Source organism: Diospyros lotus, chromosome 3, assembly GCF_014633365.1.
Source record: "Diospyros lotus cultivar Yz01 chromosome 3, ASM1463336v1, whole genome shotgun sequence".
Taxonomy (NCBI): Eukaryota; Viridiplantae; Streptophyta; class Magnoliopsida; order Ericales; family Ebenaceae; genus Diospyros; species Diospyros lotus.
The window spans coordinates 39,780,868-39,804,003 of NC_068340.1; the positions used below are offsets into that span (position 1 = coordinate 39,780,868).

General features: G+C 36.4%; 3 protein-coding genes across 10 annotated transcripts in view; all 3 read left to right on the forward strand.

The window, feature by feature from the left end:
* The window catches only part of LOC127797296 (uncharacterized), a 92,613-nt gene that overhangs the window by 22,503 nt on the left and 46,974 nt on the right, over nucleotides 1–23,136 (forward strand). The gene's annotated exons all lie outside the window — the stretch shown is intronic.
* On the forward strand, nucleotides 2,065–5,287 carry LOC127797294 (uncharacterized). Of its 3 annotated transcripts, none has more exons than XM_052330075.1 (5): nucleotides 2,065–2,408; nucleotides 2,613–2,700; nucleotides 2,813–2,942; nucleotides 3,170–3,226; nucleotides 4,692–4,894. In XM_052330075.1, exons 1-5 carry the CDS (start codon nucleotides 2,310–2,312, stop codon nucleotides 4,741–4,743), a joined length of 426 nt encoding a protein of 141 aa, XP_052186035.1. In that variant the 5' UTR covers nucleotides 2,065–2,309; the 3' UTR covers nucleotides 4,744–4,894. The 3 variants fall into 3 exon arrangements, with proteins under 3 accessions (XP_052186035.1, XP_052186036.1, XP_052186034.1); XM_052330076.1 differs by having other exon boundaries at nucleotides 2,066–2,408; nucleotides 2,813–2,909; XM_052330074.1 differs by having other exon boundaries at nucleotides 2,073–2,408; nucleotides 2,813–2,883; nucleotides 4,692–5,287.
* On the forward strand, nucleotides 8,260–19,405 carry LOC127797281 (receptor-like protein EIX2). Of its 5 annotated transcripts, none has more exons than XM_052330046.1 (9): nucleotides 8,260–10,352; nucleotides 15,515–15,642; nucleotides 15,787–15,849; nucleotides 15,962–16,073; nucleotides 17,278–17,337; nucleotides 17,429–17,497; nucleotides 17,570–17,635; nucleotides 19,074–19,127; nucleotides 19,212–19,405. In XM_052330046.1, exons 1-4 carry the CDS (start codon nucleotides 8,351–8,353, stop codon nucleotides 16,067–16,069), a joined length of 2,301 nt encoding a protein of 766 aa, XP_052186006.1. In that variant the 5' UTR covers nucleotides 8,260–8,350; the 3' UTR covers nucleotides 16,070–16,073; nucleotides 17,278–17,337; nucleotides 17,429–17,497; nucleotides 17,570–17,635; nucleotides 19,074–19,127; nucleotides 19,212–19,405. The 5 variants fall into 5 exon arrangements, with proteins under 5 accessions (XP_052186006.1, XP_052186005.1, XP_052186004.1 ...); XM_052330045.1 differs by having other exon boundaries at nucleotides 15,997–16,073; nucleotides 19,052–19,127; XM_052330044.1 differs by having other exon boundaries at nucleotides 15,997–16,073.

The following is a 23,136-nucleotide window of genomic DNA, read 5'->3' on the forward strand; positions in this document are numbered from 1 at the left end:
TCTCGAACTTTAGTCTTTACATAACCAGTGATAATCTTGTATTCGATCCTCAACTCTAAGTTCTATAATTAATCTTTCTCACAAAAATTTTAGGCCTAAACTATGAGAGGGTTTGAGACGAGGGATTTCAACCTTTTTTTTCTTAAACCTAAAGAGCGGCAGCGAGACCGAATATTAGGCACTTTATTCTACTACAGCCACTTAAACTTGTGAAACACAACAAACGGGTGTCACCACTGTCACGTGCTCTGCATTCATTATGAATCCCATCTGATGGTGCTTGTTGGACTGTGTTCCACGTAAACTTTTCTCATGCTATAATTACCCCTTTTGGTAATACAAATATAATCTAGTGCCTAATTTACTTATTATTTAAAATTTAATAATTCCATTAAATTAGAAAAATATCATACCCTTAAATACTTGAGTAATCACCTATTAGGATAAATGACATTATTAATCTTTAAATTTTATATTTCATAACAAACTAATTACTTATTTTATTTTTTATATTTATAACTATTAAATTTTGACTTATGTTAAAATTTAATTTCTCCTTTACATTTTTATCAAATTTTATTAAAAATTATAGACTTCTTCCAATTTTCCGGTCTTCAAGAGACCATAATGGTCTCTTAATTTTTTTATTATTCAATAAAATTATATACTTTTAGTCTAAAAAATTATTTTAAAATTTTTAAACTTTTAATGAATTTTTACCTGTAAGACATCATATATATACTCAGTGGCGGAGCCACATTCAGCCAAAGGGTGGGCAGTTGCCAACCCTGGATTTTAAAAATATATATTATATATAATAATTTAGTATTTTTTAATTTTTTTTTCTAAATGTCTACCCTAATTTTTTAAAAAATTCTAAATTTTGAATATATTGGTAGATGAAGATAAGGGTATCGGGTGATGGCTTCTTATTGCCAAAAATCATCGGCCACGATAGTTGGTGGCCATTCCTAGTCTATTTACGCGCATTGGGTTTGGCCAAAAGTTTAAGTTTAGATTTATGAAATTTGGCCGTTATATTTTATTGTTTTTTGTGTACGTTGATCAATGAGAATAAGGGTGTCAAGTGATTGCCTCAAATCGTCAAAAATCATCAGTCATAGTGGCTGGTGGCGACTATTAGTGCTTTTTTCAGTATTGGTCGAAAATTAAAAATAAGATATATGAAAATTTGACCCACTTTTCTTTTGTGTATGTTAACCTCCCTTGACCATTTTTTTAACTATGTTTTAATTAAAGGGATTAATTTTTTTATTTTTTGTTATAAATTTATCAATTACATATTTGAAACTATAGTAGAAAACATATTTTCTATCATGAAATTTATCAAGATTCGACTACGTAATTGAATTGGAGATTAATGATTGAATGACAGTCTGTTATGAAATTTATCAAGACTTGACTACGCAATCAAATTAGAGATTAATGATTGAACGACAAATTAGTTGTGTATATTAAAAAATAGATATTTAATAAAATTAATAATGATATTATTATACAAAGTTATTAAAATATGAAAATACGTCGATTGTATAATTTATTAATATATATATTTTAATACTATATTATATTAATTTTAATTTTTTTATATTATTTAATTTTAAATAGAATTTAGAGTTTTAGAGTTTAATTTTTGCTCATCTTGCCTAAAATTTTTGGCTCCGTCACTGTATATTCTATGGTAATTTTTGTTAAAATAATTTGATAAAAATAACAAAATTGGATTTTAATAAAAACCAAAATATAATAATAAATTTATTATAAATATTTAAAGATTAAGAATATAATTTACCCTCCATCCCCTGTTATCAAATTGAGAAGGGGGGGGGGGGGGGGGGGGGGGGGGTTTAAATTTGAGATTCCACGTAATGATTGTCAGGCAGTTAACGGTGGTGGTCCCGCCGTTAACCTGAACTGAAAATATCTGAATCTTTCGTGGTATGGAGTTCGGGAATGTTCCGGAAGGAAGAAGAGAATAAGCTGAGCAAGTGACACGTAAGCCGATAGCAACAACAAGATGTTTCCACTCAGAAGATATTTCGCTTCGAAATTTCTCGCGTCTCTGAGCCCTTCACCGCCACGCCACCGCTTAGCATACGCATATATACACCTACGGATTCGGCTCTCTCTGTCTCTCTGTCTCTCTCGGCGATGACATTGGCCGATATTTCTCAATTGGCCTTCGCTTTCCTCCGAATTCTTGAATCCAAGCTAACAGAGATCGAGGCTTCGAGGGTTCTCTCTTCCCCCCAATTGGCGTGTTCTGAACCTGTTTAGTGGTGGTTCGAATGGGCTACTCCGATCGGAATTCGTACTACGGCGTTCTCGGCGTCGCCGCCGACTGCTCCGAGGAGGAGATTCGCCGTGCCTATCGCAAGCTGGCTATGGTATGTCAAAAAGACCCTAACTCTTCCCCGATTTTTCAGAAATTCCTTTAAATTTTGGGTTGGACAATGTCGTAGAAAACTAGGGCATGTCGGTTGTTTGTGACTTTTTAGGTCGTAACGGTATATGTCTGTAGGCTTGCAATTTTAGTTTTTGTGACTTGGAGGAATGCATTTAGGGATCTGATGACGATTGTGTTGGTGTAGCAATGGCATCCTGACAAATGGGCAAGAAAACCGTCCCTGTTGGGCGAGGCCAAGCGCAAATTCCAACAAATTCAAGAAGCATATTCCGGTATGTCTGGAATTTCTAAGATCAACCTGATGTACTATTTCACTTCACTTCTTTACCTAAATATTTCTCTGTTTTGTTCTATGGGTTACTGACTTTTGGATTGGAACTGCAGTATTGTCAGATAAGAGGACGAGAACAATGTACGATGCGGGTTTGTTTGACCCTGAGGAAGAATATGACGAGGTTCGTGTCTATTTCGCTTCATCTTGGTGGGTTTTGTGTCTGTTTGTTGCGTCTTTGAGGTTCGTTATTGACAATTTATCAATTAGTTCAAATATTTCAAGAGAAAATGTTCATAGCACGGGGTTACCATTTGGATTATTCAGATACAATCCGATATTATTTCTAATTTCTTATAAACGTAACATAACATATTTGGTAGTTATAGTTATCAGAAATAGCTAATTTTAATTGGATTGTTATTACGACCTTCAATCACTGTTGTAATGGATATTTTCTTGTATTCCAGGGCTTCTCTGACTTCATGCAAGAAATGGTCTCTCTTATGGATCAGGTTAGGAGAGAGGTATGTGTAGGTAGACTATCCTTATTAGGGCATCTTTTGAATTATGTCTGAATTCTTTCGCTTCTGAGTTTACTTTCTCTAGATGATCATACTCCGTCCTGAATTCCTGCTTTGTCTCATGTTGGGATCACAGCTCAGCTCATTTAATGCTAATTAGTACAAAATTAAATTACTTTGATGGTTTTGCTACTCTATACTCATTGTAGGTAGTCATTGGGTAAAAGAAATCACATAAATTGTCTTTACTGTTTGATTATGTGTGGCGCTGTAATAAAATTGATAATAATTTCCAAAAGTCTATTTCAGTCTTCACAACCGTAGCATGGTGGATAGTGCCATGCGTTTTTCTTCCCGTAAGATTTTTCTCCTCTAAATTCTGGTCAAATACAGAGAGTAGAACTCTTTCGGTTTAATGAGATGACTAGTTGATTGATAATAATTACTACCTCACTACTTTCCTTTTTTCATTTTGAGAAAGTTTTTCAATTGAGCTAGTGAGACGCACCTCACATGAAAATAACTACATTTCATGACAACTTTTAATGAAAAACCCAGCTCTAGTACTTTAGTGTTCTTATTTTTTTTAAAAAAGAATTAGATGGAAGAGGGGGCTACCTCCCCTTCTCCCATCCATGTCAGACAGCTGTGTTTAACAAGCCATGTTGAATAGTTTTTAATGAGTTCATGCAAATGGCACTTCTATGGTCGTCTGTGTGTTTCTTCAGTGCATTATGAACATTGAAGAATGCAATATGTTATCTCTTCAATTGCTTGATTAAAAAAGACCAGACATTTTCTAAATGTAGGTTATTGGCGCGGTAATTGCTTGGTCAAGTGTCAAAACGGGACTGGAATCTGGAACTTGAAAACTGAGATAAAAAGAAAGGATGATGTGTTTCTTTTTTTATTTTTTTCTTTGTTTGTTGGATCGTAGTGGAGGAAAGGATATAATTTTTTTATTTTTCCCTTGCCTAAAGATTAAATATTCGCTGGTACATATAAATGAATTGAGATGTTAAAATTCAATTGATTTACAAAAGTATAACGAAAGAAGTGTCATTGGAACTCTGTTTCCCTTCGACTTTGACTTGACATTTCTCATGAACTTTACAGGGACAGGCATATCACAGATGCTTTTTTTTTTATTTCCCTTATGAGATCCTTTATTAGAGACCTTTCTCTAATAACTAACATAATGTTATTGAACTGTGGAAAATTCATATTTTCATCTTTAATAATGTTTGATGGTTTAGGATTCTTGGAATGATGTTAATTTTCTTGAATCACTTCCACATATATCTCTGCAAAGATGCCTGTGTGTTTGTGGACTTAATTGTAAAGGAGCTTGCACTCATGGGAGTTGCCTAAATTTATGGGAGCTGATCTGTAGTTAGATACAGTTGCTTCAGTTTGTTACTGGGACTCTGTTGTTTAATGGAGTGTCGCATTTGTGTTACTCCCACAGGAAAAAAGTTGCAGCATGGAGGAATTACAAAGCATGTTCATGGAAATGGTGAAAGACTTTGGATATCCTGAGCAGTCTTATTCATCTCCTCCTCCACAGGTGTATGAGGCGTGTGAATGGGGTTACGGAGGACCAATGATGATGTTCAATGACTTTGGAAGTTCAAGTAAAGCCCAATGCGAGGCGAATCCTGCTTCGGGAAGAGCCTCACATTTGCACATACCATCATCAGGTTGTGGGATGTATGGAACGAAACAGTTTTGCAGTTAGTTCAGTGGAAATTAGAGAGGAGTGGAGTTGTTTCATTCTTTCTTGATCTCTCCCTTGTTTTTGCCCCTTCAGCTTCAAAGCTGCTGGTGATCTCCGGAGTGGGGTTTGTTGACTCTCTGGCTGGGATAATGTCCCTTTTTGGGGTGGTACAGCTAAAATTTGATGGGCCCTCCGGTGGGCGTTGTAATATACACCTTACTACTTAAATGTGAGCAAGCAAACCTCCATGCCATACAAGTAGAGAAATGGGTCTTGTTTTGATAGATTTTTAGATTGAACTTTTATTTATACCGTATTTTTATACGTTAATTGGGATTGGTCATGAACTTATTTAGAGCATCTTCAACGTTGGACATTAAATTTAGCACTAATTTGGTGTTCAAAAGTGTTTTACACTAAATCTTTAACACCAAATTGACAATAAATTGGTGTAAAAGAGAATGTTTAAAGAATATTTTATAAATAAATATTTAATAAATATTAATTTATTTATTTAATTTAGCATAATATTATATAAAAAAATTAAAAAATTACTCTCAATTTTTTTAAATTTTTTACAAAATATGTGATTCTAATTAATATTTTTACTAATTTTTTAATTAATTATTTTTATTTAATTTTTATCCATTTAATTATTTATTCATCTTATTTTTAACTAATATTTTAAATCAAATAAATTATTTTTTTTACAAATATTTGTTTATTTAACATTTCAACTAATTTTCTCTTATCTTCTTTTATTTATATATTTTTTTTACTTATTTCACAACTAACTTTGTTATCTAACATTACCTAACTTTTATTCAATGTATAATAATTTATCTTTCATTAAGTTTTTTTCTATTATAAAAAGTAATACATTATTATCTATTTTATCATTAACTTATTACGAAAGTGAAAAATTTATTTGACATTTATCTTTTAAATAAATTTTAAATTTGGTTCATCTCATATGTTTTCATTTTTATCTTCGTCTTTAAATTCTGAAGATGAACTTGATATAACTATAGCAATTTACATACAAACTCAAGGTTTTAATCAATGTTGTTTTTTTATTTTAAACTTTTTTTTATTTTTTTCATGTATTTTTAATTTAAGTTAATAGAAATATTATTATTTTTTACTATATTATTAAGTTTTTGTATTAAGAATATTTTCTTTCTATCAAATAATTATTAAAATAAAAAAATTTATATACATAAATAAACTCAGTTCATTTTATATTAACACGGTATTTATTAAATATATTCAATATTTTAAAATATATTCAATATTATACTCATTTTATAGATTTTAATAAAATATTTTCATCAATATATATTTTTTATAATAATTTAATTTATATTTCTAATTATTAATCAAAATATACAAATATAATAAAAGTGATAAAGGATATAAAAGGAATAAATTATTTTAAAGTTATACAAAGTGGGGGAAAATAAGAAATAAAAAAAAATTAGTGTTGATAAATAGTATAATACTAAATTTAGTGTTATACCATTCACTCAACGTCAAATTTAATGATTGGAAGTTGTGTTCAACACCGCGATTGAAAATTGTGTTTAACACCAAAATTGTGTATTTGTTGGAGAGTAATTTAACACCAAATTGGTATTGATGCTGGATTTGGTACCCCATTAGAGTTGCTGTTATATCTTTACTCCCACCAAACACAATGTAGATAAAATTTCATGTTACACTTAAATATAAATTGGCTTTCAGTTAATTTTATATTGACTCAATTCATCCCATCATATCAAGTAACAATTTTGGTTTCTTTCTTTGTCTTTTTCTCCCATAAAAATATGATAATGTTGATGATAGGGGAAGGACTTATGATCAATGGAGTTACAGAGGATTGATGATAATGGTTAATGACTTTGAACTGATGATGTTACACTTAAATACAAATTACTTTTTTGTTTGTTTGTTTGTTTGATAGGGTGATTTGGTTGGGTTATTTGTCAATTTGAAATCTATTATTTATTTATGTAATTATGAAAATTAATTGAAATTGAGTTCAATTTTAAAATTAAGAAATAGAAAATATCCCTCTAAATGTGAACTTAAGAAATAGAAACACCTACATGTACAAGTGTCTTTTTAAATGATAAATTTTAAAATCAAAATATTCTAAATTGCAATATTTAAAATATTTCTATAAGATATTATTATGAACTCAATCAACAGTGAGAGTTGATGGAGGGTGAGACGTGACATGACATGACGAGGTCGCCAATATAAACCCAGAAAAGTCTGTTTGGAAGGAAGGAAAGAAGAATTTGCCTGGAAGCTGGCGGGACAATCGTAGCAAAGGTTACACAGAAAAGTCTGTGTTGTTGCTGTACTGATGCCGTGACATTGAATTTTAACTTATGTGACACGGCTGGGCTGCACCCTTTCGCTAGTAAACCCATCCGTACAGCAAGAAAGACTTGCGTCAACCCATCCCATTATATATACGGGAAATTCTATTGACACTTTTATAAATTACTTTTCACAATCCATTTCATGTAAAATTATGTATTAATTTTTAATTTCTCATTTTAACTCCAACCTATTATCTCCTCCGACCACTGTCTCAGCTCTCTTTTTTTTTCCCACACCATATACACATATACACACACAAACACACATATACCATATATATATATATATATACACACACTCACACACATATACCATATATATATATACACACACGATTTCATGGCAATGGTCATGGCAGTCGCGGCCATGAAAACTGACCCATCTCGTGGAGAGAGACACATTTATATATATATACACACACACACTCATACACATGCATGGCCGCGACTATGGACTCAAATCTCCGCACCTCGCAGTGTGGTGCGGGGTTTCCATGACTACGACTATGCGTGTGTGTATATATGTGTGAGTATGTATAAGTATATATATGTGTGAGTGTTTGTATATATATATATATAAATGTGTGTGTGGGTTGGCTATGTCTCTCTCCATTTGTCGCGGTATACGCGTGTGTGTATATATATACGTGTGTGTTTTTATATATATATATATAATATATGTGTGTGTGGGTCGGCCATGGCAGCTGACCCACTTTCTCTCTTTATGTGTTTGTGTGTATATGCATATGGTATGGGAGAAAAATAGAGAGATGAGATAACGGTTGAGATAGTCAGAGGAGATAGTGGGCAGGGTTAAAATAAAAATTTTAAAATTTTAATAGAATTTTGTATGGTGTCGGCTGTGGAATGTAATTTGTAGAATTTCCCTATATGTACATGGACGAGGACAGAGAGCTTTTATATATATATATATATATATATATACTTCTACCTACGAGGCTGCCAGGGCCGAGCAAATATCAGATTATTCACTTTTTATCTCTCCCTTTGCTTTGCATAATGCGGACAGTGGCAGTGTTTGTGTTGGTTTGGTCTCTGTGTGCAACAGCCAGCAGTGGAGGTGTGAGTTGCAATGAGAAGGAAAAGCAAGCCCTTTTGGTTTTCAAGCAGGCTCTCTCTTCTGATCCTCTAGGCGCTCTGTCTTCTTGGTCTCACGATGTTCGCGACACCGATTGTTGCAATTGGACAGGTGTTCGCTGCAACAATATGACCGGTCGAGTCGTTGAACTGGATCTTTCCAATCTACATCTAATGGGCAATCTTACACCTTCATTGCTAGATCTGAAATTTCTGAGTTATTTGGATCTGACTCTAAATTATTTTGGAGGCTCTTCCATTCCAAGTTTCTTAGGTTCTATGACAAGTCTCGTGCATCTGAATCTTGAAGACAATGACTTTGAGGGTTTGATTCCTCATCAGCTTCAAAATCTGTCCAACATTCGTTACCTCAATCTGGGATTTAACTATGGGCTATATGTAGACAATCTCAATTGGATTGCTCATCTTCGTGCTTTGGAATTTCTTGACATGAGTGGACTTGACCTCAACAAGGAAGTTGATTGGCTTCGTGAGGTGAGCAGCCTTCCTTCCCTTTCAGAATTATATTTGGATGATTGCCAGCTTGAGAATATGACTCCTTCTCTTGAACATGTCAATTTTACATCACTTACATCCCTTGTTCTTTCTGGTAATAATTTCAATTGTGAGATTCCAAAGTGGTTATTCAATCTCAATAGCAGCCTTCGAAGTCTTGATCTTTCTGGTAACTTTTTGCATGGTTTTATACCATATGAGGTTGGGCAACTCAAACATCTTGAGCGACTTGATTTGGGGATGAATAAATTGAATGGAACTCTTCCAAAGAGCATTTGGGTTCTCTCAAATTTAGTGACCTTGGACATTGGTAATAATCTCCTAGAAGGCATTGTTACAGAGGCTAATCTGTCCAAACTCTCAAAACTAAGGATTATTTATTTGTCTGGCAACTCTTTCTCCTGCAACATCAGCTCCACTTGGGTTCCACCTCTTCAATTGAAAATCATTTCAGTTGGTTCTTGCAAAATGGGTCCAAATTTTCCTTCATGGCTGAAAACACAAATATCTCTTTCCATCTTAGACATTTCCAAAACTGGGATATCAGACACAATTCCACACTGGTTTTGGGACTTGGCTTTACACGTGAAATACATTGATCTCTCACAGAACCAGATTGATGGTGATTTGTCCTCCGTTATGCTAAATTCCACTATCGTTGATATTAGCTCTAACAGATTTAGAGGCAAAGTACCACATCTCTCTTCAAATGTTAAAGTATTTAATGTTGCCAATAATAATTTTTCAGGACCTATTTCCACTTTCCTTTGCCAAAAGGAAAATAAACAAAATACATTAGAAGTTTTGGATGCTTCTTATAACTTTCTGTCAGGCAACCTTTCTCATTGCTGGATGAATTGGAAATCCTTAATCCATGTCAACTTGGGAAACAACAACTTGTCTGGTGAAATTCCCATCCCAATGGGTTCTTTGTCCAAACTTCAATCGTTGCAGTTGCATAACAATAAGTTATTTGGATATATACCTTCATCATTGAAGAATTGTCAATTTTTGGGTATCATGAATCTGGGTGGAAATGAATTGACAGGGACTGTACCAAGCTGGTTGGGACACATTACAAATCTATCCATTCTCTCCTTATGCTCGAACAAATTTACTGGTAGCATTTCACCAGATATATGCCACCTTTCTTCTCTTATAGTACTCGATCTTTCCAATAATATCCTAGTTGGAAGCATTCCGAAATGCCTTACTAATATCACTGAGATGGTTGACACAGATGGATCATACCAAAACACATTTATTTATGACACAGTTATTTATGACACAATTATTTATGACAACTTTACAAGCTATGAGGAAAGACTTTCATTGGTCACAAAAGGGAGGGAAACGGAATACAAAGAGATTCTACCACTTGTTAGGAGCATAGATCTTTCAAGTAACGGTTTGTCTGGATCTATTCCTTCTGAAATATCAAGTCTTGCGGGATTACATTTTTTGAATTTATCTCATAATCAATTAGTTGGAAAGTTGCCAGAGAAACTTGGAAACATGAAAATGTTAGAGTCTCTTGATGTATCAAGAAACCATCTTTCGGGTGAAATTCCTCAAAGCATTTCAAACTTGACGTATCTTAGTGACTTGAACTTGTCGTTCAACAACTTGTCTGGAATGATCCCTATGAGCACTCAACTCCAAAGCTTTAATGAATCTGAATTCATGGGCAATCCAGGACTTTGTGGGGCTCCTCTCAAGATAAGATGCATCGATCAACATAACTATCCAAAAACAACATTTGCAGTTCATAAAGATATTAAAGATTCTGAAATGTTTTGGTTTTCTGTTAACATAATGCTTGGATTCATCATTGGTTTTTGGGGAGTTTGCTGGACTCTTTTATTGAAGAAAACTTGGAGGCATGCTTATTTTCAATTTATTGATGACATGAAGAATCACATATATGTCATCATAATTCTAATAATGAGTTGGATGTCAATTGAATGAGATTGAATGATGCCATCTTTCTTAAGGCACTGCTTGAAGTCCCTTTCGATAAAATTCCAGCAAAAAGTAAAATAAAATTGCTCTTTATTGGCAGCATTTACTCTAAATTAATTTGCGTATTTTGGTTTCTTTAGAGTATGTAAAAAGAAAAATAAATACTATGTTGAAGCAAAATGAAAGTTTTCCAAGTCAATGTGCCTTTGTTGTATTGTTGGAAGCTATTTGTGTTGGAATAACATCCATCATTTACATTGAATCAAACTATATATTTGGTCTTGTCACCATTTTTGTAACCTCTTTTGCTTGATTTCTGCATGTGGTATATGTGATTCAATCCTGAAATGTTTTAGAGAGTAAAAATAAATATTATTAAATTAAAAATATAAAAGCGATTGCTAAAAAGCTAAGTCTTCATTTTATTTCTCAAAAGAGAGACACGTCATTTATACACTTAACACCAAAAAGAAAAAAAAAAAAAACTTGATACTAAAAATATGGAAATGGCTATTTGTACTTTCAGTGAATAAAACTAATAGAATTGTTATTGGTATGATACTCTATATGAATAGTTATGATATATATAAAAGATGTAACTTTCTTACATGTATTCTTATGAAGTCAAAGTTTATTTGTATGTTAGTCCTGGTTTCATCGTGCCTTTTAGTGCACATATTTTTTATAATTTCTTATATATTCTAATAAAAAGTTCATCTTTATGTCTCATATTTATGAAAATTATTTATTACTTATTCTATTATCCATTTTTGTGTAATTTCTTTTAAAATATTCAGTTTCTAAATAAATATTTGGGATGACAATTTTATCCAATTCAATGGGTATTTGATAAATTTGATCAATTTGGATGGATATGGACTTAAAATTTTCTTGTTCCTAGGTTTTCTAGAAGGTTAATGTAATATGAGGGTTATTTAGAGGAAATTGATGAAAGATATTGCTGGAATTTTCTAATTCTAGACTTCATTTCTAAGGATTTGGATATTATAAGTAGATTAGAGAAGATTGAATTATGGATTGGTGGATGTAATGCTGAGAAATTTGTTGATCAAGAGTGACAGGCAAAGGATTTTGGTGTATGTAAACACAAATGATCTTTATCCTTAATTAATAACCATAATCAACCTCTAAAGGGGCTGGAAATACTAAGCCATGTGTTCATGGTGAATGTTTTCACTCTTAGAATGACCAAGTGTAGAGTAGAAAAAGTGGAACAGTTTTTTTCCATGCATTGCCAAAACAAAATATTTTATTGAGTGATTATTATTATAATGGACTATAATTGGCCAAGGAAACCCAATCCTGAAATGCGTGTTTACTTCTCACTGGCGCCTCAGGGATACATAATGATTTTCCCTTTTCCTTTTTTTATTTTTGTGAGGAAAAGCATGACTTTATTTGGTCTATTTCATGTACTGCCATTGAATTGGCATAATCCTTTCCCTGGTAGTGCGGTCAGTGGCAGCTCCTTCAGAAGCCACTACTGGGTTTGATGAGATGGTTTCTGGGACCAATAGGAAATATTATATGTTAGGTGGAAAAGGAGGGGTTGGAAGGACAAGTTGTAACGACTTGTTGGTGGATCTAGGAGTTATTAATATTTTATTTATGAGCATTGAGAATTTTTCTCCTATTAAACTAAATGTGAGAAATATTTTATGTAGTAAATGAATGTAAATAAATGTACGTATTTAAATTAATGGATTGGGTTGCCATTTGGGCCTAAACCACATGTTTTGTGATGTGTTTAAATTAAATGGAAGTGGGTTTGGGCCAAGTGTTTAAGGCCAATGAAAGTGATGAGTTTAGAGAAAACCCATGGGCCTAAAATGAATTGGGCTTTTGATTGGGTTTGGGCCATTGGTAAAGTGGGCCTTGGCATTATATATATATATGTGCATTATTTTGTGTGTGCAAAATTTGTGAATATAGAAAAAAAGTTAAGAAAAGGAAATAAATCCAAAAGTCAAAAATGGGCTTGCTTTTTGAATAAAGAATAGGGTAAAATGGTAATTGGCATAATTGGTTTGATAAAGAAAAGAGAAAAGAAATGAAAAATGTTGCAAAATGCCCAAATGGGCCCTTGATATTTTGTGTTGTGTGGAGGGGCAAAATGGAAAGATGAGGTGGGGGTAGACAGAGTTGGCGTGAAGGCCACTCCTCTCCCATTCTTCTTCCTCTCTTTCCTTGGTTCTCTCGGCAGAATCTTCATCTTCATCTTCTCTTTTTTCTTTCATTAAGTGTGGTGTAATCAAGCTCAAGGTGGGGAGATTTAAAGCTCTTGGAGTGCTTTTCTTCCCTTGGTTTTTAATAAAAAAGGCAAGCATCCCTCTTCTCTCCTTCCATCTTTTAATGCAAGACTATGTCCTCATGTGTGGTTGTATTTTTGCATCTCTAAATGGTGTTTAAAAAGTTTGAGTTAAATGAGTTATTTTTTTCATGTTTTCCTAAAGTTGCGGGTCTCTCCTTGAGTCATTGTGGTGTCCCGTTGATGGTTTTGTTGGGGCTTGATTACCCCATATTTTTCTTTCATGAAATGACATTGTGGGTTAGGAAGCTAGAATGAGAGTTTTGGAGTGATTGGTGTCCATTTTGAGTGTTTTCGGTGGATTTTTGGCCTTTTTTCTTCGTTCTTGGCCAAGTCGACTCGGGCCAAGTCAACTTGGTTTTGGGTGAGTCGACTCGGGCCAAGTCGACTCGGCCGCAACTTGACTGCACTACACAAGCTTCGTTGTTTTGGCCATAACTTTTGATATAGAACTCAGAATTGCGATCCGTTTGAAACGTCATAAACTAGACTTCGAGGGCTTCGATTTGATATATAATATCATATATTTTGGATATGATTTGCGTTGGTTAAGGCTTGTCTTAATCCATATCAAGTAAAATTGTTAAAGTAAATTGTTTTTAAATGCTTCCTTTGATATCCTTCAATCCTTTAAAATGATAGCATGTGGTTGAAGACACCTATACGTATATGCATGGGATTCATGTGATAATGGCGTAAATGAGTTGCATGAGGAAGCATGATAATCATTTGGGAAGTTAATAAGAAATGTTCTTGGTTGGCATGTCCATGGTAACTCATGTGTGTTGCATGACTATCGTTATATGGATAGTTTCTCTTAATTGATGTGGTGAAATCTATTCAATGTGAAATGTGCGGAAGAGCCAAGAGCTCTAATGGGAAATCAAAGTGAGGATGTGTGAATGCCATTTATCATAGCATTGTTTGTGGTTGTGTTGCATGACATTGTGTTTCTATATTGCCTCACTTTGTGATGTTGGATCATGGGTTGCATTAATTGGGGGTCATGCTTTGTATGTGATGGGAGCTTGAGCATTGGCATGACACGGTTGGCCCGTGAGTGTTGACTTGTGTATGTTAGGCAAGCATATGCATTTGAGCATTCGTGTGTGTGTGGATTCTTACGTGGGTGTAGCATGGCCTGATGCTTGGCTTATGGGGGGCCTGGTCATCACGTTAATGCTGCAAGAGCCATTGCATTTCTTATATATTACATTGCATGGTTTCTTTGCGCGTGGTGGTGATGGTGGTGGAAATTAGCTTATGCTTGTGATGCGTAAGACTATGGATGGAGGACTATAGCAGCTAGATCTTGTGACGCGTAAAACTGTGGGTAGAAGCCCACAGCAGCTGGATCTTGTGATGCATAAGATTGTGGGTGGAGGTCCACAGCAACTTGTGACCTTGATAAGATTTTGAGTGATGTGGCACATGATGACGATGGTGATGGATGTGAGATGAGAGCCTTGGGCTCACGTTCTTATTTTGGTACCCTGCCTTTGGCTACAACAGGTTTGTATACAGGGTCTTGGGCTCCATTATGTGCATTTTCTTATGTGGGCCCCAAGAACCATATGTGTGCATCCATGCATTGATGTTATAGCTGGGTAACGTGAGATATAATTACATGGCATGGATTGTGTGTCACATATGCTTTTGGGGCTGGTGTGTGTCCATATGTGGCATGATATGAATGATGTTCAGGGAAGTTTGGTCATATCCAGTTTTTGTTGTTTTGATACACTTGCTGAGCCTTATGGCTTACCTTGGAAAATATGTTTGATAAACAAAAATAAGAAATGGTATTTCTGTGAGGTTGTTATTAAGTGTAGAAGGCATGAGCCCAGTCAGTGTTATATGTTGGGTAATGATTTTCTTTTGGCTCCAAGATGTTCATGCCTTCATATATGGACCTATTGATACTTTCCTTTTGCTATGCTTGCTGAGGCTTGTGGCTCACCCTTGTTTTTTTCTCATTCCAAGTAAGTGGAAGATGAGTAAGTGGGGCGAGTTCTGGTTAGATGTGTACGGAGATGTCTCGGTCTCAAAGATCTATGGATGTAATTTTGAGGGCTTCTTTTTGTATTTGTAGGATTAGAGCCTTTCATTTTGAAAGTGTACAAGTGGTAAGCACTAGACGAATGATGTAATATTTGTTATGGCTCATTTGATAGTGAGCAAATATGGAAATGAAAATAATTTTTGGCAAATTTTTTATTGATGTCTTATATCTGTATCCATCTTACATGGACTTTCTCATGGATTTCCTATGCTAGCAGGTAATTCGGGAGTGGGCCCTGACACAAGCTGTGCTGCATCTCTTTTTGTAAAATTTGCTAACAATGGTCACCCTACTCTTGTGGTTTCAACTGACCCTGCTCATTCTTTAAGTGACTCCTTTGCTCAGGTTTGAGATGATTCTTTCTTGTTCCTTCATCAAGCTTGGTCAAGTCATTATCTGTGCAAGCATATATTAGATTCTTGTGTGTCATTTTTATTTTTTTGGTGATAAATTGCATTCTATGCTTATATATATATATATATATTCTAGGATTTGACTGGAAGGATGCTTGTACCAGTTGAAGGACCTGATTATCCACTGTTTGCCCTGGAGGTGAGTGGGAAAGTATTACTGAGACTTTGTTTTGTTGATAAATTTTCTGTGTACCTGTGGTGGACGCTATATCTCACGCATTTAGTAAGTTTATATGGTAGTACTATAACAGAAAAACCCTGAGAAAGCTAGGGAAGAATTTTGCAGCGCAAGCCAAAAAAAATGGTGGGAGTGGAATCAAAGATTTCATGGATGGCATGGGCCTTGGGATGCTTGTTGAACAGGTAAAACTTTGCTCTAGACACACATTAAGCAATGATGTAGAGCTATCATCTATACATAGTTAAGTCAAATGTAGGATTAGTAGTTTGAACTATCAACAACAATCCCCAGCCTTAATTAGTACTGGGCGGAGTCAACTACATGAATCCTAGATTGCCAATTATCTCTATCTATAATTATATCTTCTGTGAAACTATTATACACCATGTTATGTTTAAGGGTTTTCCACCAAGTTTCTTTGGTCTTCCTCTACCTTTTTGGTTACACAACTTTTCCATCCATTTACTCGCCTCTCAAATGCATCTATTTGTTCTCTTCTCACATGTCCAAATCATCTTAATCAGCTCTTAGCATCTTATTAGCTTCAATAGAAACCATTCCTACCTTTATGATACATAATCTCATTTCTAATTTTGTTTTTTCTTGTGTGGCCACAAATCCACTTTAATGTTTGCATCTCAAGTACGTTTATATTTTGTACGTATTTGTACTAATTGCCCAAAATTCTAAGCCATATTACTTACATTTGTTCGATAAAATTTCCTTGTTAGCTTAAAGCAATTTTATGTTTCCATAAAATGTTGGATGCCTTTGATTTTATGAGTCACATCCACAATAATCTCCCATTATTTTTGAACAATTGATCTCATATATCCAAATTTGATCATTTCTAAGAATAACTTGATCTTTAAGTCTCACCACGACGTCTTCTATACTTATTATCTTTACTTAAACTTACATTCCATATATTCGGTTTTTGACCTACTCAACTTGAAACCTATAGATCTAAGGCATTCCATCTTCAATGAAATGCTTTTTCTTTTGTGTGAAAGCTTAATGCCTTGATTTTTGTATTCCTAAAGCCAACACTGCCGTATGGAGTATGCCCTCAAAGCTCTTTTCCAATCTTCAACCTATGGCTGTTACAGCCTGTGTTGTGATTCCTTTGTTGCCCACACAGATTCAATCAGAACATCTAGAATATTTACTGTCTTCTTTACTATATGATGCTCAATTAAGAAATTACTTGATGACACCAGAAAAATAGCTTCACAATAACTATTCAATTACCTTACGATTTCCTATATTTTCTACTCTTTCTGAATTCTGTTTGATTACTGCTTCAAATTTTTCCCCAAGTAAAATGTCAATTTGCTCATCTATGTCTCATTAACCTTTTGACCATCTTCAAATTTTTAATGGAAGTTGGGAGAGCTGCTGGACACACCTCCTCCTGGTCTGGATGAAGCAATTGCCATTTCCAAGGCACGTGACAAGTGTTTATCTTTTATGTGTTTCCTTGTATGATGCTTAGGCATTTTCTTTTATTGTTGCTGACTTGCTAACCTCTTGCCAGGTTATGCAATTCCTTGAACCAAAGGAGTATAATATGTTTACGTGAATAGTTTTTGATACTGCCCCAATGGTGAGAAAGAGGTGGAATTTTAATTCATTTCGTATGAGATTATTTCTTGAATCTGATGGGCATTCCTTGCAGGGTCATACACTTGGGCTTTTGTCCTTGCCTGATTTCTTGGATGCATCTATAGGGAAGATATTGAAGGTAAAAGTCTTTTCCCAAGTTTAATACTGCCCATGTTTGATGTTGTACACTTTCAATGTGAAATTAGCTCATTTATTACCTGGAAGAACATGTTTTTTGCATACTTTTATCATATATGTAAGTGGTTGAGCTGGTTTCTTATTTTTCTTGAATGAGAATCATTTGGAGAAATGCCATTCCCTGTTAGAACTGTTGGATCATTTGGTGTATATTTTAAGTCCAGTTCCTAATGTCTTAGCTTTCCATCAGTAAATGTGATATACATGGTATCAAAGTTCTGATTCCAGGAGGTCTATGTTAAGTCTCTGAGACTTTTTTTCTGCCATCATAATTATTGTATGTACAGTTTGCTTGTGTTTGTCCAAGCTAGTTAATCCAAGGAGGGGTGTGTCAGATAGCTTGTGTATGTATTCTCATATCTAATAGCTGGGAGGGACAATTGATAATCTAGCTGGAAGAATACTAGAATTTACTCAGTTTACAGTCAACATGCCATTTTAGAGCATGTGCTATTTCTATATATATGAGCATGAGTTCTTCCATTACCCTTTCAGTTGAAGAAGGTCAATCTTGCAATAGTATTCTCTTTGTTCTTTTTGACTTTCAACCAAAAATTTCGATGGTCTCAGAAAAGGTTGCTGATTACCTGACCTAATTATGCTGCTACTTTTGCAGCAACTCACTGTTCCTATTAACCGGGTAGCATCTTTTAGCATTGCCCTGATGTAAAGCTTACACATAATTTAGGGCTTGGACATTCTAGGGCTGGGCACGGACTGAGCCTTACTCTAGCCTTCACTCATAGAGAAAATGGATGAATATGTCCACCCTAACAGAGAGTTGACGGCGAGTTTTTGAACATTATAGAAAATCAAGTGTCCTTTCATCATATTTTTGATGCCTAATTTAGTCTCTCATCCCTACATCTAATGCATATGTTGCCCATGCGTCTTAGAAGATGCTTCCATTCTGAAGAGACCGGCTAGCATTCTCTCCCTTCTCCTCCTGGTCCCCCTGCCTCCTTTTTCCCTTCTGGTAGCCTCGTTTCATTGGCCAATTGTCTGATTACTGGAATAAAAAGCCTGTTTTACGTATCAATGTGGCATGTTTACAGGCCTTGAACTGTTTGGGCATACAATATGTTATTCGCTGGCTGTTTTTCATGGTTTAATCAAACATTATTGGATGTGCTTAAGCAATAATGCTGCATGTTGACTTGGTAGATGGTCCTGCTGTACTTTCCTCCTCCGGATTGTCATCATGCACTGCATTCCATCACATGCTCTCTTAGAGCCTGTAATGTAGATTTAGTGTTTTTACAAACACTAAAATGTGTTTCTATTATATGTAGAGACCACCATCTTTCATTCTATTTTACATTATCATTGACTACATTAAATGTTTTCCCCCGCACAGCTTCAGCAGAAGCTAGCTTCAGCTACCTTCAGCCATCAAATCTGTCTTTGGCCAGGAAGGAACCCAGCAGGATGCTGTAAGACTGTTTGACAAGGGGTTGATGTTTGATTATGCTGTCAAAAAAAAGTTAGTAACATCCTATGCATGCTTTATTGTGCAGGCTGACAAATTAGAGCGTTCAAGGGAGAGAATGATAAAAGTACGGGAGCTTTTCCGTGACACAGATGCAACAGAATTTGTCATTGTATACAGCCATTCAATCTGCATCTATTAAGGGATGCATGTCTACTTAAGTTTGCTAAAACAGAGGTTATATATAGTTTCAAAAGAAATGCTTTATTATCTTGCTTTAAAGCGTGTGCAGCTGTGGATAATTTATTATCCATAAAATGGTTTCAATGAGCGTTTCAAGATAGAATTTATGGTATCAAAAGAAATCGGATCGGGAACAATTTTCGGTACAGTTAAAACACAGTTGCCATTTAGGCTGTAAAATCAAATCGTTGTAGGAGGCTCCCGAAAAATCAACGGAACCCTAAGGGGGCTCCGATTTTGCGTAATAAGCAACCCTTCAGTGGTTTCGGAGTGAAATGACCGCCCGGTAAGGACACTGGGGCGAAATCGTCCTTTTTAGCTAAGATTCGAATTATTAATTTTACATTTTCGGTATTGAAATGCAAATTAATTTGAAGTTTAATAGCATAGTTAGAATAAGAGAATTACCTAAGAGATATTATGAATAAAAATTGAGATTTATATAAATTAGTATAATATATAATTATATATATATGCGTGTAGTGGCACGCAATGGCCACGCCCCCTGCAACTTCAAATCCCATGCCATACTCTACAAATCCATCTCATGCCCTGCAAGCCGTGATTTACGGAGATTTTGTACGCTAAGAGAGTCTTTCACGCCAAGAGGGATGGACAAGCGGATCCCTGGCAGTAGAAGCGGCTATAAAAGGGCGAAGAAGAAGAGGGAAGATGTGGGCTTCGGTTGAGGGAAATAGCCGAGAAAGAGAGTGGGGGTAGGGAGCTTGAGGGAAGAGATTGAGAGAGAGAGAGTGTAACGCCCCGTAAATGCCAATTTAATTTAATTTTGAGGTAATTTAAATTAAAAGAAATATTAAAATAATTTATTGTGATTTAATAAAATTTACTTATGTGATTTTAAGGAAATAAGAAATTAAAATAATTAATTAATTTGTTTTAGGAATTTCTGGAATTATAGGAAAATTAAAAGAAATTCAATAATGGGATTTTTAGAAATTTCGGGAGTTAATGTAATTAATTAAGTGGGCGTTAGTGCAATTAATGGAAAGTTTCGGGTGCTGGCGTGTGTTGCAGAAAAGGGCTCAAAATCACCTTAAATATAATATAAGTCACATATAGGTTGAAGACACACGCGGGCGCGAGCGGTCGCGCGCGAGGTTGCCAGGCGGTGGACGCGGCTTCGAGTCGCGGGGGCTACGTGCGAGGGGGATTTTTGGCTGATTTTAATCAGCCACTGGACGTCCGAAACGACGTCGTTTCGGTGAGGCGGTGGCCTCCCAGTGGCTGGCCTGCGCGCTGCCACGTGGCCGCGTCTCCTCCGCTTATTTTTGGCCGCATTTAAGCCTGATTTCGGGCGTGATTTTGAGCATAGAAACAGTAGCAATTTCAGAGAAAAACCAGCGCGTGCACGGGCAAAATTTGTGAGATTTTGGGGCTGAAAAATTCGGATTAAATTGCGTTTAATTCCAGATTTAATTATCCAGGTATGTAGAGCAGCTAGTAATTAATATTCTGTACGGTCAGAATTTCGTTTTGCGTCCAATTTTATTAATTTTGGCAAATAATTGGGATATTGCAATTTGTATAATTTTTACTACTTTTGGACCCAACGAGCCTAAGGATATCTCTGATAAGGCAAGTTCTTCTTACCTATCTTGACGTTTCTGTCGTTGGCGATTTATTGGGCCTCCCTTCATTTGTTTCGGCGATTAATTAATTATGAAGTTTTTAAACGGTTAGTTTACGATTTAATTTATTAAATGGATCTCGTGGGTTTTATTCGTTGGTTGCCTACGGGGGTTTGTGCCACCCCCCTGCCTGTTGGAAATGATGCCGTACTCACCTGGGGCTAGGTTCTTAGCGGTTCGGGTATTAATTGGATTTTTGGTTATTTTTTGGCTGGAACGGTTGTGTAGTGGGGGCTAGGATCGGCGGTTCGGTGACGGAGTGACTGTCGTACGGACTACCTTAGGCCGCCGGCAAGTCTCTCCTACCCACTGACCGTTGACCGGTGCCAGGCACTGCTAACTTGCTTAGCCGTTATGTGATTATAGCATGCCTGCTTATATTTTATTCTCGTTGCATGGCTTGATGTGCACATGGGTACGGGCTGCATGTTGGGATTAACATGATTTGGTTATGCTTGGTCACAGGCATTTTAGCTTGATTATGATGCATCCAGCACGGGCATATGCATCGTGTGTGGCTTACTATATGGGCGGAGCATGGCCTGATGCTTGGATGTATGGGCGCCTGGTATCACGTTGATGCTCACTACGCCATTGCATTTTATGTGCATTGCATGGCTACTGATAGTATTTAGTTCTCGGACGGGAGTACCGTTCCGAGGGAGCCTATGGCTCGGTTGTCGGGAGTACCGACGTGGATACGGGTGACGGGAGTACCGCCCCGGGACAGTGCGCACAGGTTTGTTGAGGATATTGTTGCCTTTCAGGGGCAGCGGCAGGTTGGTATGGGACTTGGGTGCCAAGTGTCTTGTGTGGGCCCCAAGGACCGGTATGTGCTCTTACTATACTGCACTGTTGTGTTGTAGCGTCTCATGACTTGTGTGTACTTGTGGGGCTGTGTTTGGGATGGTCTCTTCTTTTATTTATAGCCTTTCATTTCTTATAAACTTGCTGAGTCTTCCGACTCACCTTGCTTTCCATCATTCCAGGTAAGGGTAAAGCAAAGGCCGAGGGCGAGGATCGTTCCACTTAGCAGCCGGCCGCGTTGGTAAGGTGTACAGTTAGCTGCCCCCGTCATCTCTGATGTTTTGCTAGAGTCGTTGTCTTTTATTTTTTACTGTGCCAGGTTGTCATTTGTACCTCCTATTGTTGGCACAGGGTCTGTATGTATTTTTATATACTCCATGACCGCTGTATCAGCGGGGTACCTGCGAACATGCATGTATATCATTTTGCTTCCGCTATGGCATTTCTTTTATGAATGCATGTCAGAGCATTTTGTCTTGTATTTGTTTATCTTCCCTTACGTAAGCGCTTTCGTTTGGATAGATCGGGTGATTGAGATATCCGGGCGGGGGTGCTTACAATGTTGGTATCAGAGCGTCATTAAGTCAATTTGGGGGACAAGTAACTGTACACCAAGGCTGTTAGGTAGAGTTAGAGTGTTAGGACGTGTCTGTTATTACGAAATGCATTCTAATTAATTCTGGTTGTATAGGTATCATGGACGCACGACGTGGGCGAGGTCGTGGTAGACCGCCAGCACGAGGTAGAGGACACCTTGTCCCTACTCCGGAGGTTCAGGCTACAGGTGCGGGAGAACAGAGACAGCCAGGGCCACCAGATATGCAGGAGACATTAGCGGGTATTTTACGAGCTGTAGATGTACTGGCAGCATCTCAGTTGCGACAGGAGCGCAGACATGATGATAGGACTGCTACGGCCCAGGCGTCGCATTCAGGTACGTCGGGAGCAGGGGACGGTTCAGGTGCTACAGTGCTTAGAGATTTTATGGCCCTACGACCACCAGAGTTTAGTGGAGGCGCTGATGCGACGGTGGCTGAGGATTGGTTACTAGCGGTGGAGAAGCATTTGAGATCCATAGACTGTGCAGAGGCCCACAGAGTTCGGCTGGGGACTTTCTTGTTACGAGGTGACGCCGAGCGGTGGTGGGAGACCACCAGACAGAGATATGGCGATGGAGGTCCGACATGGGCACAGTTCGTCGAGGCGTTCAATGAGACCTATATACCGACTTGGATCAGAGAGCAGAAGGTGTTTGAGTTTATCGAGTTACAGTAGGGCAGTAAGACAGTTACACAGTATGAGACTGAGTTCGTG

What these genes read in the sequence shown, in the direction of transcription:
- LOC127797294 (XM_052330074.1), top strand. Translation starts at nt 2,310, where the DNA reads ATGGGCTACTCCGATCGGAATTCGTACTACGGCGTTCTCGGCGTCGCC. An exon ending in AATTCAAGAAGCATATTCCG is followed by an intron (nt 2,701 to 2,812) that starts GTATGTCTGGAA and finishes TTGGAACTGCAG; the next exon opens with TATTGTCAGATAAGAGGACG. An exon ending in CTGAGGAAGAATATGACGAG is followed by an intron (nt 2,884 to 3,169) that starts GTTCGTGTCTAT and finishes CTTGTATTCCAG; the next exon opens with GGCTTCTCTGACTTCATGCA.
- LOC127797281 (XM_052330042.1), top strand. Translation starts at nt 8,351, where the DNA reads ATGCGGACAGTGGCAGTGTTTGTGTTGGTTTGGTCTCTGTGTGCAACA. An exon ending in TAAGTGACTCCTTTGCTCAG is followed by an intron (nt 15,643 to 15,786) that starts GTTTGAGATGAT and finishes TATATATTCTAG; the next exon opens with GATTTGACTGGAAGGATGCT. An exon ending in TTGGGATGCTTGTTGAACAG is followed by an intron (nt 16,074 to 17,277) that starts GTAAAACTTTGC and finishes TTTTAATGGAAG; the next exon opens with TTGGGAGAGCTGCTGGACAC.